At 37.5% G+C, this 12,628-nt stretch overlaps 1 protein-coding gene across 2 annotated transcripts in view; it reads right to left on the reverse strand.

Moving 5' to 3' along the window:
- LOC144958124 (SWI/SNF complex subunit SMARCC2-like) overlaps positions 1-8,079 on the reverse strand; it is a 37,042-nt gene extending 28,963 nt beyond the window's left edge. The window contains exons 1-4 of one of the 2 annotated variants that reach the window (XM_078889855.1): positions 7,931-8,079; positions 2,801-2,920; positions 1,838-1,923; positions 948-1,198 (exon numbers count right to left, since the gene is read on the reverse strand). In XM_078889855.1, coding sequence (XP_078745981.1) covers positions 948-1,198; positions 1,838-1,923; positions 2,801-2,920; positions 7,931-8,044 — 571 coding nt within the window. In that variant the 5' untranslated portion in view covers positions 8,045-8,079. The remainder of the gene's footprint in view (positions 1-947; positions 1,199-1,837; positions 1,924-2,800; positions 2,921-7,930) is intronic. The other variant, XM_078889856.1, reaches the window with a different exon arrangement.
- Between the last annotated feature and the right edge of the window lie 4,549 nt (positions 8,080-12,628).

A 12,628-nucleotide genomic window follows, 5' to 3' on the forward strand; every position in this document is an offset into this window, starting at 1 on the left:
TTTCCATATATGTTATCTAATGATCCATATCTATCTCTCTTTTTTTTTTTTTTGAGCATTCACTACTACTACTCCTCCTACTACTACTACTATTACTTCTATATACTACTAATACTAATACTATTACTTTGGTCAAATGATGGGAAATTCGCAAAGTATGTAATATGCAGAGACAAGTTAAATACTTCTAAAAAATTCATTTTGAACCAAATACCGTTCTTAAAGCTGCCCCCTTTGTAATTCAACAATCGTACAAAATAATAAATAAAAAAAAAGATCATTATAAATTTTATAAATCAAAATAGAGTAATTTAGTTATTATAAAGGGAAATAACCCATTTATGTTTTAAGTTAATTAGCAATACAGTTTTTAATTGAAGGATTTATAGTCAAAGATGTTGGTTCAATTGAATTTTCACTTAGAATTTTCTATTTAATAAGTGGCAAAAGTTTAAATGTGGTCTGAGACTATTTAAAGTATAAAACAAGCTTATATGCATAATTCTATGCAAATCCTCAAAAATGTATCAGAAAAATATTGGTGAAAACCGGCATCATATAAGCAACTGAAATGATAACTATAGTATTAAATGTGATGCATCATTCATTCACAAACACGGTCAACAGTTGGTGTACGACATGTGTGTATCAAATGTATCATCAAGATCATTCACATCACACATCTTTTAAAAAATCGTATTAAATCCACTAAAATCGTATCCACGTATTCGGGGTCCAAAAATCGTACTAAAATATGATTAATCGTACTGGTTGGCAGGTCTGTGTTTTTTGATAGATGCCAATAAAAAAATTTCAAAAAAAAGGAGAGAAACTTCTCCAAAATCGAGAAAAAGGAGGAAATTTACCGATGACCAATACTGGTGAGTCATAATTCTGTTTACAGTCGGGGAAATAACAGGTCTGAATTTAGAATAAGGTCAACATACCATCTTGTGTTGGTTGACTGGCTGGTGGAGGGTAGACAATATGTGTGGCATCGTCTGGGGCCTCTAATAAAATTCCCTGGTGTCTCTTGATGATGTCTTTGAGCTTGGATGCCAGGGTCTTGTCTACATCCCCATGGATGTAGATATGTGGAGAGCCCCAGCACTTGGAGGACAGCAAGACCTTCTCCACCTGCAGGAACATTTCCACATTCCGGTCCATACGAGATGGAGACTGAAAGTCAAATCGACGCCTGGCAGAAAAAACAAGAAAAAAGTTGTCTCCGTAACTCCGTCTAAAAGTCTACAAAATAAATTACAAATTGTAAGGCGCCTGAATGTTTTTTAATCAATAAAAATTCCCGTCCATCACATATCCAAATATGGTTTTAATTCTTTGGATATTATGTGCAAACCCTCATTCCGGAGTACTCCATTAAATCATCATAAGAAATGATAGGTGAGTAATGACAACAATGGTATACACTGAGTAAATGTCATCCACCTACCAACCTCAGGCAATGATACAACTGAACAATTTAATGGATGGATTGCTAGATGGGAAAGGGGCTTATTCCATTGCTGGCTTTTGAAAATTCTTTAACATATGTATTCAGGAACAAAAATCTTAATTTCAACAAATTTAAACGAATCAAAATTAAAATGAATCGCTCTACAAAATGTATGTAATAGTTGGTTAGTAATCTTTTATCAATGAAATTATGGAATATCCCGTATAATTTTTGTAAAATGTGTGGTGAAGTGTACACATAATTCAGACTCCAATGCACACGTTTCTATATTTTATCTGATGGATTAAAATTGGGATATTTTTTTAGTTGAGGAATTACTAATTGGCTAAAAGGCAATCCAGAAACTCAGCATTGACTTACCATCCTTGCTCACTCTTGAACTTGAAAACTGCCTGAAATATTTGACACAGTCCAGACCCTGGCTTGAAGTCTTGGAAACACTTCATCTGTTAAGTCACAATATAATATGGATAAGCATCGGTTGAACAATATCCACTATTGATTAAAAATATACATATAATTATAACCTCAAAAAGGCATCCAAGTTAGACAAGTTATACCATTACTATAATGGTAAAACGTCCGACCAGTAATCAGTAGGTGTGAGGTTTGATCCTATTCAGGCCAGGAAGATTTTTTTTTCATGATGACTCCCACTTGTATTTTTCTCTCTTTTTGATTGGCAGTTTCATGCACCTTTTAAGATTTTTATCGTACACCATCACCATTGCTTGTTTCCTAACTTGTCAAAGTACAAGCGAGAAAGGGTAACGCAAATATGCACCAGTATTAGCTTATCCCTTTAACTGAGATGTTTAATTTTACTGGAAATGGAAATTTCAGTGCCAAAGCACTTTTATTTTGATGTGCTATAAACCCACTGAGGGAAAATTGGTAGTAACAACTACTAGTACTAGTTCTCCTCCCCCCCCCCCCCCCCCCCCCCAAAAAAAAAAAAAAATTACCTCTTTTTCTTTGAAATTTCAAGTTTTAATAGATGTCTGCAGTATGATTAAATATTTGACCCAAACTATTTGTACTTGATAAAATAAACTGATGTGCAACTTTCCAACCAGTCCATGATGGGTGGGGGAGGTGGGGGGGGGGGGGGGGGGTTGACAGAAGTAAAAAGAAAGGAGTGTAAAAGTAAAAGAAGGACAAAAAAAAAAAAAAAAAAAAAAAAAGAAAAGAAGAAGAGTAGGAAGAGAGCAAGAAAGTTGGAGGACCTGAAAGAGAAAATTGAAGGGAGGAGGATGATGAAGAAAAGAAAAAATGTAGAGAGGAGGTGAAAAGTTAGGGAGATAATTAAGGAGGACAACTTACGGGCAATTTAGTGAGTGCTGGATTCGTGACATGTTTCCCAAAGGCCTCCTCTTGGAACTGTAACAGCTGGACCAGCAAAGCTGCTAAGTTTTTGTTGGTGGGAGGGTCTGCCTGGACATACTGAAAAAATTAGAGGGATAGCAAGGATATAAAATCAAGATTAATGGATAGCAAGTCTCACAAAGGGCAAAAACAGAACATGTGCAAATGCAAATCTAATTAAAAACAAAATAGATTCCCATTATTTTTACGGACTATTTTCACCGTATGGTGAAAAAAAGTCTCCCACACTATTATCACCGTACGGTAGCAGCCTCTTATGGTTTTCACACTATGTTATGACGATCGACCCAATCAGCAAAGTCTGGTCCGCACTCGTGCACCGTCGCAAACCCGCCGGGTAGCATCGTCACAACACACCGTTCGACTAGATGCTCTGCCGCCTCAGGTTCTTGCCCACAGCGGGTACATGTTGGACAGTCAGAAAGACCCCACCGATGAAGCGCACTGGCCGTGAGACAGCTCCTCGACCGAAGCCGATTCGCCGTCACCCAGTGTCTCCTCTTACTGTACGGTGAAAATCGTCCACCAAGATATTACTGTACGGTGAAAATAGAGGCTTCTTTATTTTTATCACTAAACATATCTTAAATTTAAAATGAAAACCCAAGGCAAAAATGTGATTTATTCTGATTCAAACTACAAGTTATGCTGGGATACATAATGTATACAAAATAACAACTGAACTAAAATACGACTTAAAGTGTGTGGCGATCGGTAAAGATGATGTTGAGATAGTTGACTATTTTAAATATTTAGGAATAACCATTGATAGTTCCCTCAATTTCTCTCAACATATTAATATAATATCTAAGAAAGTTGCCCAAAGATTATACATCCTACGGAAATTGAGAACATTTCAAGTACGCAGTGGCTATTTTTACAGTCCCGTAAAGATGGTTCTCGGGGCTATTTTTACAGTCCCGTAAAGATGGTTCTCGGGGCTATTTTTACAGTCCCGTAAAGACGGTTCTGGTGGCTATTTTGACGGCGTTGCGGTAATAGATTTATAAATAGTAACAGATTGGCTGAGTAGACGCCATTAGCTCTAAAACTCTCACTCACTTCGTTCAGGTGCGCTAGTTAGCAGCCCCCTCTCTCTCTCTCTCTCTCTCTCTCTCTCTCTCTCTCTCTCTCTCTCTCTCTCTCTCTCTCTCTCTTCTTCTCTCTCATTCTTTCTTCTTCTTTTCATCTTCCTCTTATACTCTTTTTTTTCTCTTCCTCCTTTTCTCTTCCTCTCTTCTTCTCTTTTTCTCCCTCTCTCTCTCTCTCTCCTCTCCTTTTCTCTCTCTCATCTCCTCTCTCTCTCTTCATCTCCCACTTTTCTTCTCCTCTTCTCTCCCCCCCCCCCCCCCCCCCCCCTCTCCCCTCTCTCTCTCTCTCTCTCTCTCTCTCTCTCTCTCCCGGTCTTTCTACATTCTTTCTTTGTTTCTCTCTCTCTCTCTCACTCTTTCTTTCATTCTTTCCCTATCCCTTTCTTTCTTTCTTTCTTTCCCGATCTCTCATTTTCTCTCTCTCTCCCTCTCTCTTTCTTTCATTCTTTTCCCACATCTCTTTCTCTCTCTCTCCTCTCTCTCTCTCTCTCTCCCTCTCTCTCTCTCTCTCCTCTCTCTCCTCTCTCTCTCTCTCTCTCTCTCTCTCTTTTTTTTTTTTTTCCTTTCTCTTTTTCTCTATCAATCTATTTCCCTAGTGGTACCTCAAAGCCTAGGCAGAGGGGTCTGACCACAAGGTGAACACCGCTTTGGCGGAGAACAATAAAACAACCTCCTAACTGGGAAGGGAGGAGCAATACAGCGACCACTCTTGTCTGGTCGGAACAACCACTGGGTCAATCGGTAGAGTAGGAGCAACGCGATGGTGTGACCAAAGTGAAATGCCCTCTCCACCTCGGCGCCCCAATGAGGATCAGTCTTGGGCACCTCTATTCTTTTGGATCATGACCGCCCATTGTAGAGAATCATCATCATTATTTACTTTCTTTAAAAAAAAAAAATTATTCAAAAGAACAATATTTAAGCATGAGGTGTTTCGCAATGTGCATCTTTACCATGGACATCAACATGGGGGGGGGGGGGGGGGGGGGGGGGGTAGTCATTTGTCCACAATATGGTTGGGGGGGGGGGGGGGGGTTCTAAAATTATGGTCAAAATGTGTCCAATTGGTTGTGAACGGCCTCTTTTCTGAAATTGGATTCAAACCCACTCTCACGTGAGAAGACTGCACCCTGAATGTTAGACGTCTACGTCTTTTAAAGTTGTATAAACCGTTAGTCCTTCCTGACTGGTTATACTGGTAAAGTGTAAACAAAAGCCAACCTGTAAAGTATTATATCTTGAGGGGTGTCGACTCAAGCAGGAACTAAATATACTTTCAGTGTTTGATAATAGATCTATATTATGTATGTTTGACAGAAAAAAAATCAAGACATACAACCTAACCTGCCCACTGATGATGGAAAACGGGCTGTTCTGTACTGCAAACATAACTTATGCAAAAAAAAAAAAAAAAAAATCATATGTAATAAAAATGACAGTACCGTAAAAATCGCTAAGAGAATTGACTTTACATTAATTGTTTGTTAATTTTAGTTTTAGCTTTAGATCTAAATATGTTAAATGAAATTAATTTTGCTTTCATTCACCGCCTCTAGATCTGTACATCTAAATATCGGGAGAAATGATATGTGAAGTTTTCTGAATACTGCAAAAAGATGATAATCTATAACTATGCAGATAATTGAACAGAATCGCATCAACGCCGTAAAAATAGCCATGAGAACCGTCTTTACGCGACTGTAAAAATAGCCCCGAGAACCATCTTTACGGGACTGTAAAAATAGCCCCGAGAACGATCTTTACGGGACTGTAAAAATAGCCCCGAGAACCATCTTTACGGGACTAAAAATAGCCACTGCGTTTCAAGTAAGGAAGAAAACTATGTTAAGAGTTTATGACTCATTGATTAAAAATGTAATTGCGTCTGGCTGCACCATATGGTTTGGAGGATGCCGACTTAAAGATAAATCAAAAATTTCAAAATCTATCAAAGAGGCATCAAAAATAATAAACCATCCTCTTGATGGAGTAGAAAGAATTCATGGAAAAGCAATAGAAAGGAAAGCATTCTCAATTACCAACAATAAAAAACATATTTTATACCATGAATTTAGTCTTTTACCATCTGGGAGAAGGTTTTGTCAGATTAAATGTAGAACTAACAAGTATAAATCAACGTTCGTTCCATCAGCAATAAAAATTTTGAATATTTCATGTGGTACAGAAAAACCAAGGATTGATTCGTTGACTGATTAACTAATTAATTTATTTAATGTAAGATTAACTGACCAATTGATAATGATGATAATTTTTGGTGTCGAATTGCCACAATCGTAACAAATTGAAAACGAAATGAATATGTTTATGTTGTGTATATCGCACGTGTGAAAGAAAGAGAGGAAGAGAGAGATAGAGAGAGAGAGAGAGAGAGAGAGAGAGAGAGAGAGAGAGAGAAAGAGAGAGAGAGAGAGAGAGAGAAAATAAGTAGGAGTGAAATATCTGTTCAATGTTACAGTTATCGTTTAACTATAACAAGTGTAACTAAATGACAAATTGCCATATTTATGGACAATAAAGATCTATTATTATTATTATTATTATCTTATTTGGGTAATACATTTACCCCCAGTTGATGTAAATAATAATAAAGAATATCTCTGCCAAATTTCATAAAAATTGATACTGATGATACATTTGCTCACTATTCTATTTTACTCGCCACCAGCCCCACTTTTAATTTTAAGGACAAAATTCTTATTTCATTTAACCCCAATTTAATCGTTAGTTGTAGAGAAACAAATAAATAAGGTATCAATAGTACTATTGTAAGAGTAATAGTAATAGTATCAAATGTTATGAAGTCCCAGTCCCATCCATCCATCCACCTGACTCAGACTACGACTCAAGAGACTCAGTTAGGCACTTTGATAACTCCAGTCCAGTGGCCGCCGATAGGCTCACTGTAAGGTGAAACTCGTTTTTTGGAACTTTATTTTTGACCCTTTACTGTGTTGGTCACCATGGCGTTATTTGTGAACCCATGTGACTAATTTTGGTATCATTATAAAGGGCACAAAACAAACTTTCTAACGGTGTATTTCATTCTCAATTCCTGATTGTATTTCTCAGAAAACTTATGTAATAAAAATTTATAAATTTTTGAATTATAACAACTTTTAAAATTATGGATACATTTTAATTATACTTCATACATCGATAGACAATTAATTGAAGAATATCTCTGCCAAATTTCATCAAAATTGATACACTCGCTCATTATTTTATTTTTTCCGCCACAAACCCCACTTTTTAGGACAAAAACCTCATATTTTTTTCCATTTTCGTGTATCATTAATTTTTTCCATACTTTCCATACATGAAAATGATTTATATGAAAATAAAGCTTACTTTCTGACCTTTAAAATGATATCTAACACTTGCCATTTATTTTTTAATTGAAACAAAATTACTGAAAACATTAAGTGGGCCATGTTGACTGCAAGACTCAAAATTTCCCGATCGCCGCGAGATGCTGGTTTTGAGGCAGCAGTGAGATTACAGATTCTCTCTGTAAAGTTGACAAAAAATTTCAGTAGACAAATATAAATAACTCTGGAACCGTAGGTCGTAGAGAAACAAATAAAGTATCAAATTTTATGTTTTTTCAAGTCCCATCCCCCTGACTGAGTCAAATCAAGATATTTTGAGTTTGAAAATTTTATCAAAGTGTCAGTAACGATTTTTTTAAAAACAACCCATTCGGATTGATCGAGTGCCAAACCCTAAATGTTTATTTTAGCTATTATTTGATGATACAAATAATTAAAATGATAATAGCACTTTACTGACTTTACTGCCGATGCCCTTCGCCAACTACTAGACAGCACTTTGCTCGATGAATTGGTTGCCGGCTACTCCTTGCACTTTCTTTGTTGTTTACCTGACCCTGCAAAAAGCTAACCAAAAGTCAGATTTTTAAACAAAAGATCCATTTCTAATCAATTATCTTAATTACCTTTTTGCAATTTTTCAAAAGCCATGACCTGACAGGTTCAAACAAACCAATAGTTTCCTGTGATTCGTAATATTTTACATTGGGGCCACCGTCTTTCTTTCGCTGAAGCGCCATCTTGTTTTTAATTTTTATTGAGGCGTCGGTAGGACCGCACTGAATGATCTTTTGCCTAAAATTAAAAAAAAAAAACCCAAAAGGGACGATAAATTTATCAGTACTGAGGGAACACAATAGTTTCATCGATGACAAAATAGAAATCTCCAAATAATTGATTTTCATTTATTTACAGTCTCGGTGCACATGGTCAGCCGAGACTCGACTGCGGAGCCTATTACAGTGCAAGCCGCTTATGACAGTAATGAGGTGAGTAGAAAAGTGTCAGAAGACAATAAAGAATAAAAACTTCGTGGCGATGTGGGCTCGAACCCGCGACCCTCCTGGTACGACAACTCCACCTGGCCGGGAGAGGGTAGCTCTACAGTCGAAGCCATCCGCCGCTTAATGACTACTTAAATGTCTATTGTGTTAAATATAACAATAGCAATTAACTGGCATCTTCTCAGTTGTTTGTTCAAAATATTATTATAGGCTACTCCGATTTATATAAAATTTAATCTATAAGAAGACTCTGCCACACATGCATTATGAACTACAAACATCCCCCCCCCCTTCATTGGACCAAATTCACATGAATCGTGTTTCAACATAAGTTAAAACACATTAGTCTACACAATTTTAATGCGCGCGGGTTTGAAGACCAATACACCATTTCATAATAATCCGAGCTCTCTCCCAGTTGTTGCCAGCATTCCCTACATTATGTCTGGTGACGTATGACATCGCATGATGAGAACTGGGTTTAGGAATTTGTCAGTTTTCAAAGATTCTGTTTCTATTTGTTAAATTACTTTTTTTTTTCTTGTTTGATTGACAAATTTACTACTGAATCAATTCAAGTCTTTTATCATTTATAGAAAAAAAATCTTCTTTAAACCCGCCCTTCAGATGTGACACCCTGCAATGTAGCACCAGATACTTACTCTGCATCTGCTGGAGCCCTCAACTACAAATAGTAAGTTGAGTCCTAGGGTGTAGTCGAAACTCTTTCTGACTTCTCCTAGTCTGTTTCCCCATCAGTGATTAGATAGTGGGGTCTGTTAGATTTAGCGGAAAATACTTTGCATCAGACTAAAGTCCTATATACAGGGTAGCAAACAGCTGCTATTGTCCGTTTAACTGTATAGAAACTGGGGTAAACTCCGTCCCTATGGACAGCGGCGTGGCGTATTGACGGCATATGGTGGTGCCATGATTAGAAGAAGAAACAAATTTCTAAAACAGTGAATACGATTAAGAGGAGAGAGCACATGTTAAAAACTCTCTTTTTTAGAAAGGTAGGGGGGGGGGGGGGCGGTCGATAGTTTCCACATGTGGACAAAACTCACAAAAACAAATAATTCATGAAAACAACAAGCCACAAAGAAAAAATCACTCCACTTAAGTACTTAAGAAATCAAACAACACACCAAAGTATAACTATTGACAATCTTCGCTTTCTTTCTCTGACTGACACAAAAACACACGCACAAACACACACATTACACACACACACACACATACACAAATACACACATATAAACACTCATACACATGTAACCATCAACTCGGCACTACAAGCAAGAAATATGTTGGTAAATTCGTCCACAATGCTTCGTTGCATACAATTACTTTATTTAATAATCGTGAAATTGAGGTTGGGGGGGGGGGGGGGGGGGGAGAGAGAATTTTAATATGTCATATTTTTAAGTTTTCTGTTGTTTCTCTTTGCTGCTTACAAATAAACTTGACAATGATCAGTGTTTTTGACAGTTAATGTAATAATTTGGATGGCCGAAGTTACCCTAATTATGACGTAAATGATGTAACATTGGCGCATCTCCCCAGTCCAACGGTGGACCTCTCAGATCCTGGCACACGTCGAGGGTTTTTCCGCTATTTGAAGATAGTATAATTCGACCCAGTTTCTCGCTCAATCAGCTGTAGCGATACTAATGGATAGAGCATTAATCTGGAGCTTGGATTGCTTTGCACCACGGTGTTTGATTTATTCACTAATTCGCGCAGTGATGTCACCAACACACGAGTCGGCGCAGTGCGTGAATCGGAATCTTGAATAGAGCGGAGACTAAAAAGGCAGTATGTTGTTGGCGAGTTGGCGAAAGACAGTGAAGTTATAATTTCTCAGTTTTATCTTAATTAAATTATGCTGTTAATGATTTTTAAAAGATTGGTGCGGTGCCTGGCACCATTCGATCCAATGGCCCCACGCCACTGCCTATGGACATTATGGCTCTGAAGGAAGGATATAACTACAGTTATCTAGACAAAACTTTTGAGTTGATATTTTCCGGGCCACTTACCAAAGGGTGCTCTAGGCTACTGACAGACACAAAAACATTCGCAAAATGTATTGCCTTCACTTCTCTCCATCCCTGTTTTTGGTTCACAATACCCCCCCCCCTCTCTCTCTCTCTCTCTCTCTCTCTCTCTCTCTCTCTCTCTCTCTCTCTCTCTCTCTCTATCTATCTATTTTCATTTTCACTCTCTTCCTCTCCATTTATCTCTTTAAAGATCTGAGCAAGTGTATGAAAGGTGCCAGACAAAGCAAGAATGAAAAATAGAAGAGGTAGACTGATTTTTTGGGATGTTTTTTTTCTACTATATTTTTCTTTCTTGCTTTATCTGGCATCTTTCATACACTTGTTCAGCTCTTTATCTTATCGTGGTGCCTGCTCCTTAATTAATTTAATTTGATACTTTCTCTCTTTCACCCACGCTTGCATAAACCTACACATACACACGCACACACACACAAACACACACACACACACACACACACACACAGAGAGAGAGAGAGAGAGAGAGAGAGAGAGAGAGAGAGAGACAGAGAGAGAGAGAGAGAGAGAGAGAGAATAATTGAGCTTTATATAGCGCAATATCTACTAAATGTGCCTAAAGCGCTTTACAAGGGGATCCCTGGTGAACAGCAACGTTTAACATGTAGGACGGGACATGCGCCTGTTAGGCGATATTACATTTTTTCGGACAAAGACACCGCTGTTAACGGCCAGATACTCATTTTACACCTGAGTACGGTGAGAGAATGTGAGTAAAGAGCTCAAGGACTCAACTATGTGCCGAGCGCGAGGCTCGAACCCAGGACCTTCATGCCACTAGACCACATAGCCGCAAATAGATAGATAGTAGGGGGAATTAGGTCCAAAAAATCCTTGAATTGTGCAAACAGGGTTGAAAGCATGAAAATTACATATGTTGTAGAATATGAAAAACCCTATAATTTATGATATAGAACCATTCTGAGAGATCAGTATTAGTTGAGATACAAGGTTTATAAGATTAGAAAATGTTGAAATGGACGACAATAATTTCTTTCATTTTTATTGTGTAAACATTCGAGGCAAGCCGATCAAAGGTTGTTTTACGTCATCCTTTGGATTCCCATTGGTGACTATTTTTAGTGCCGAAGCGGATGTTTTCCTTTCCCTTTACTTTCACGAACCATACAAATTAATTAATCGTAAATATTATTCAATTTCACTTGTTTTAATGGACGTTTAGCGAGCAATATTCTATAATATGAGATTTTTTTCTGCATCTGATTTTATAAGTATAATCAATTGCTCTGAAACTGATGGGCAGACGGGAAGACGAGCAGAGGGGTAGACAAAACTGACTAGCAGAACACAGCTCAATAAATGCCGATAACCGGTGTTGACAAAGGACAGTGCTCCTTCTCCCCTCCTCCTGTTTTCTTTTCTTTCCAATAAATACTGCTATAATCATTTTACGTGAGTTAAAACCTATTTCGGTCAAACTTGATGGCAGAAAAGAGTCAGCATACCACTTTCATTGCTATAATTATCATCATTTTCATCATCATCAACCACTATGATGCTGTATTGTGGCAAGTTATTTACTTGACGTTATTTACTTCAAAGGGACAATAGGAGAATGTTCTATTTGTACTGTTGTGTCCTTATGTAAGGCACTGCACACATTTTGCCTGCTGATGATGGGTCTTTAACAGAAAGAATGAAAGAAAGAGAGAGAGAGAGAGAGAGAGAGAGAGAGAGAGAGAGAGAGAGAGAGAGAGAGAGAGAGAGAGAGAGAGAGAGAGAGGGAGTTATGAAAGAATATTGCATATGCCTAATAAAGGAATGCGTTTGCATGATTTCAGATACACATACAATAGCAAAAAGAACTGCTCCCAGAGACTGGGACAAGTGTTTGATATGCCAACAAGATAACACAGACCGTTTATAATGTCCCTCTAAGTCGAGGAGGTATGACAAAGGGCAAGGCTATGAAACTATTTTTGAAGATTTAACACAATTCACTTATTTGGTTTGTGATGAAAACAAGTTTGATGTATCTATTTTTTTTTTATTCATCAGAAAGAAATGAGATTATTGAAAGCTTAAAACAAAATGATGCTAAGTGGCATAAGTATTGTCGTGTAAAATTTAATGCCAATAAAATCAGGCGATTAGAATTAAAGAAATCTAAAAGAATTGCCCTACAAGAATTCCAAACTTCGCAATTTGACTTGGAGGATTCACCGAATGAATATATTTCGCAACCCACGAGAATCATGAGACAATGTTCAAAATTAGAGAT

Source organism: Berghia stephanieae, chromosome 12 (genome assembly GCF_034508935.2).
Source record: "Berghia stephanieae isolate SIO BIC M18660-M18661 chromosome 12, UCSD_Bste_1.3, whole genome shotgun sequence".
Taxonomy (NCBI): Eukaryota; Metazoa; Mollusca; class Gastropoda; order Nudibranchia; family Aeolidiidae; genus Berghia; species Berghia stephanieae.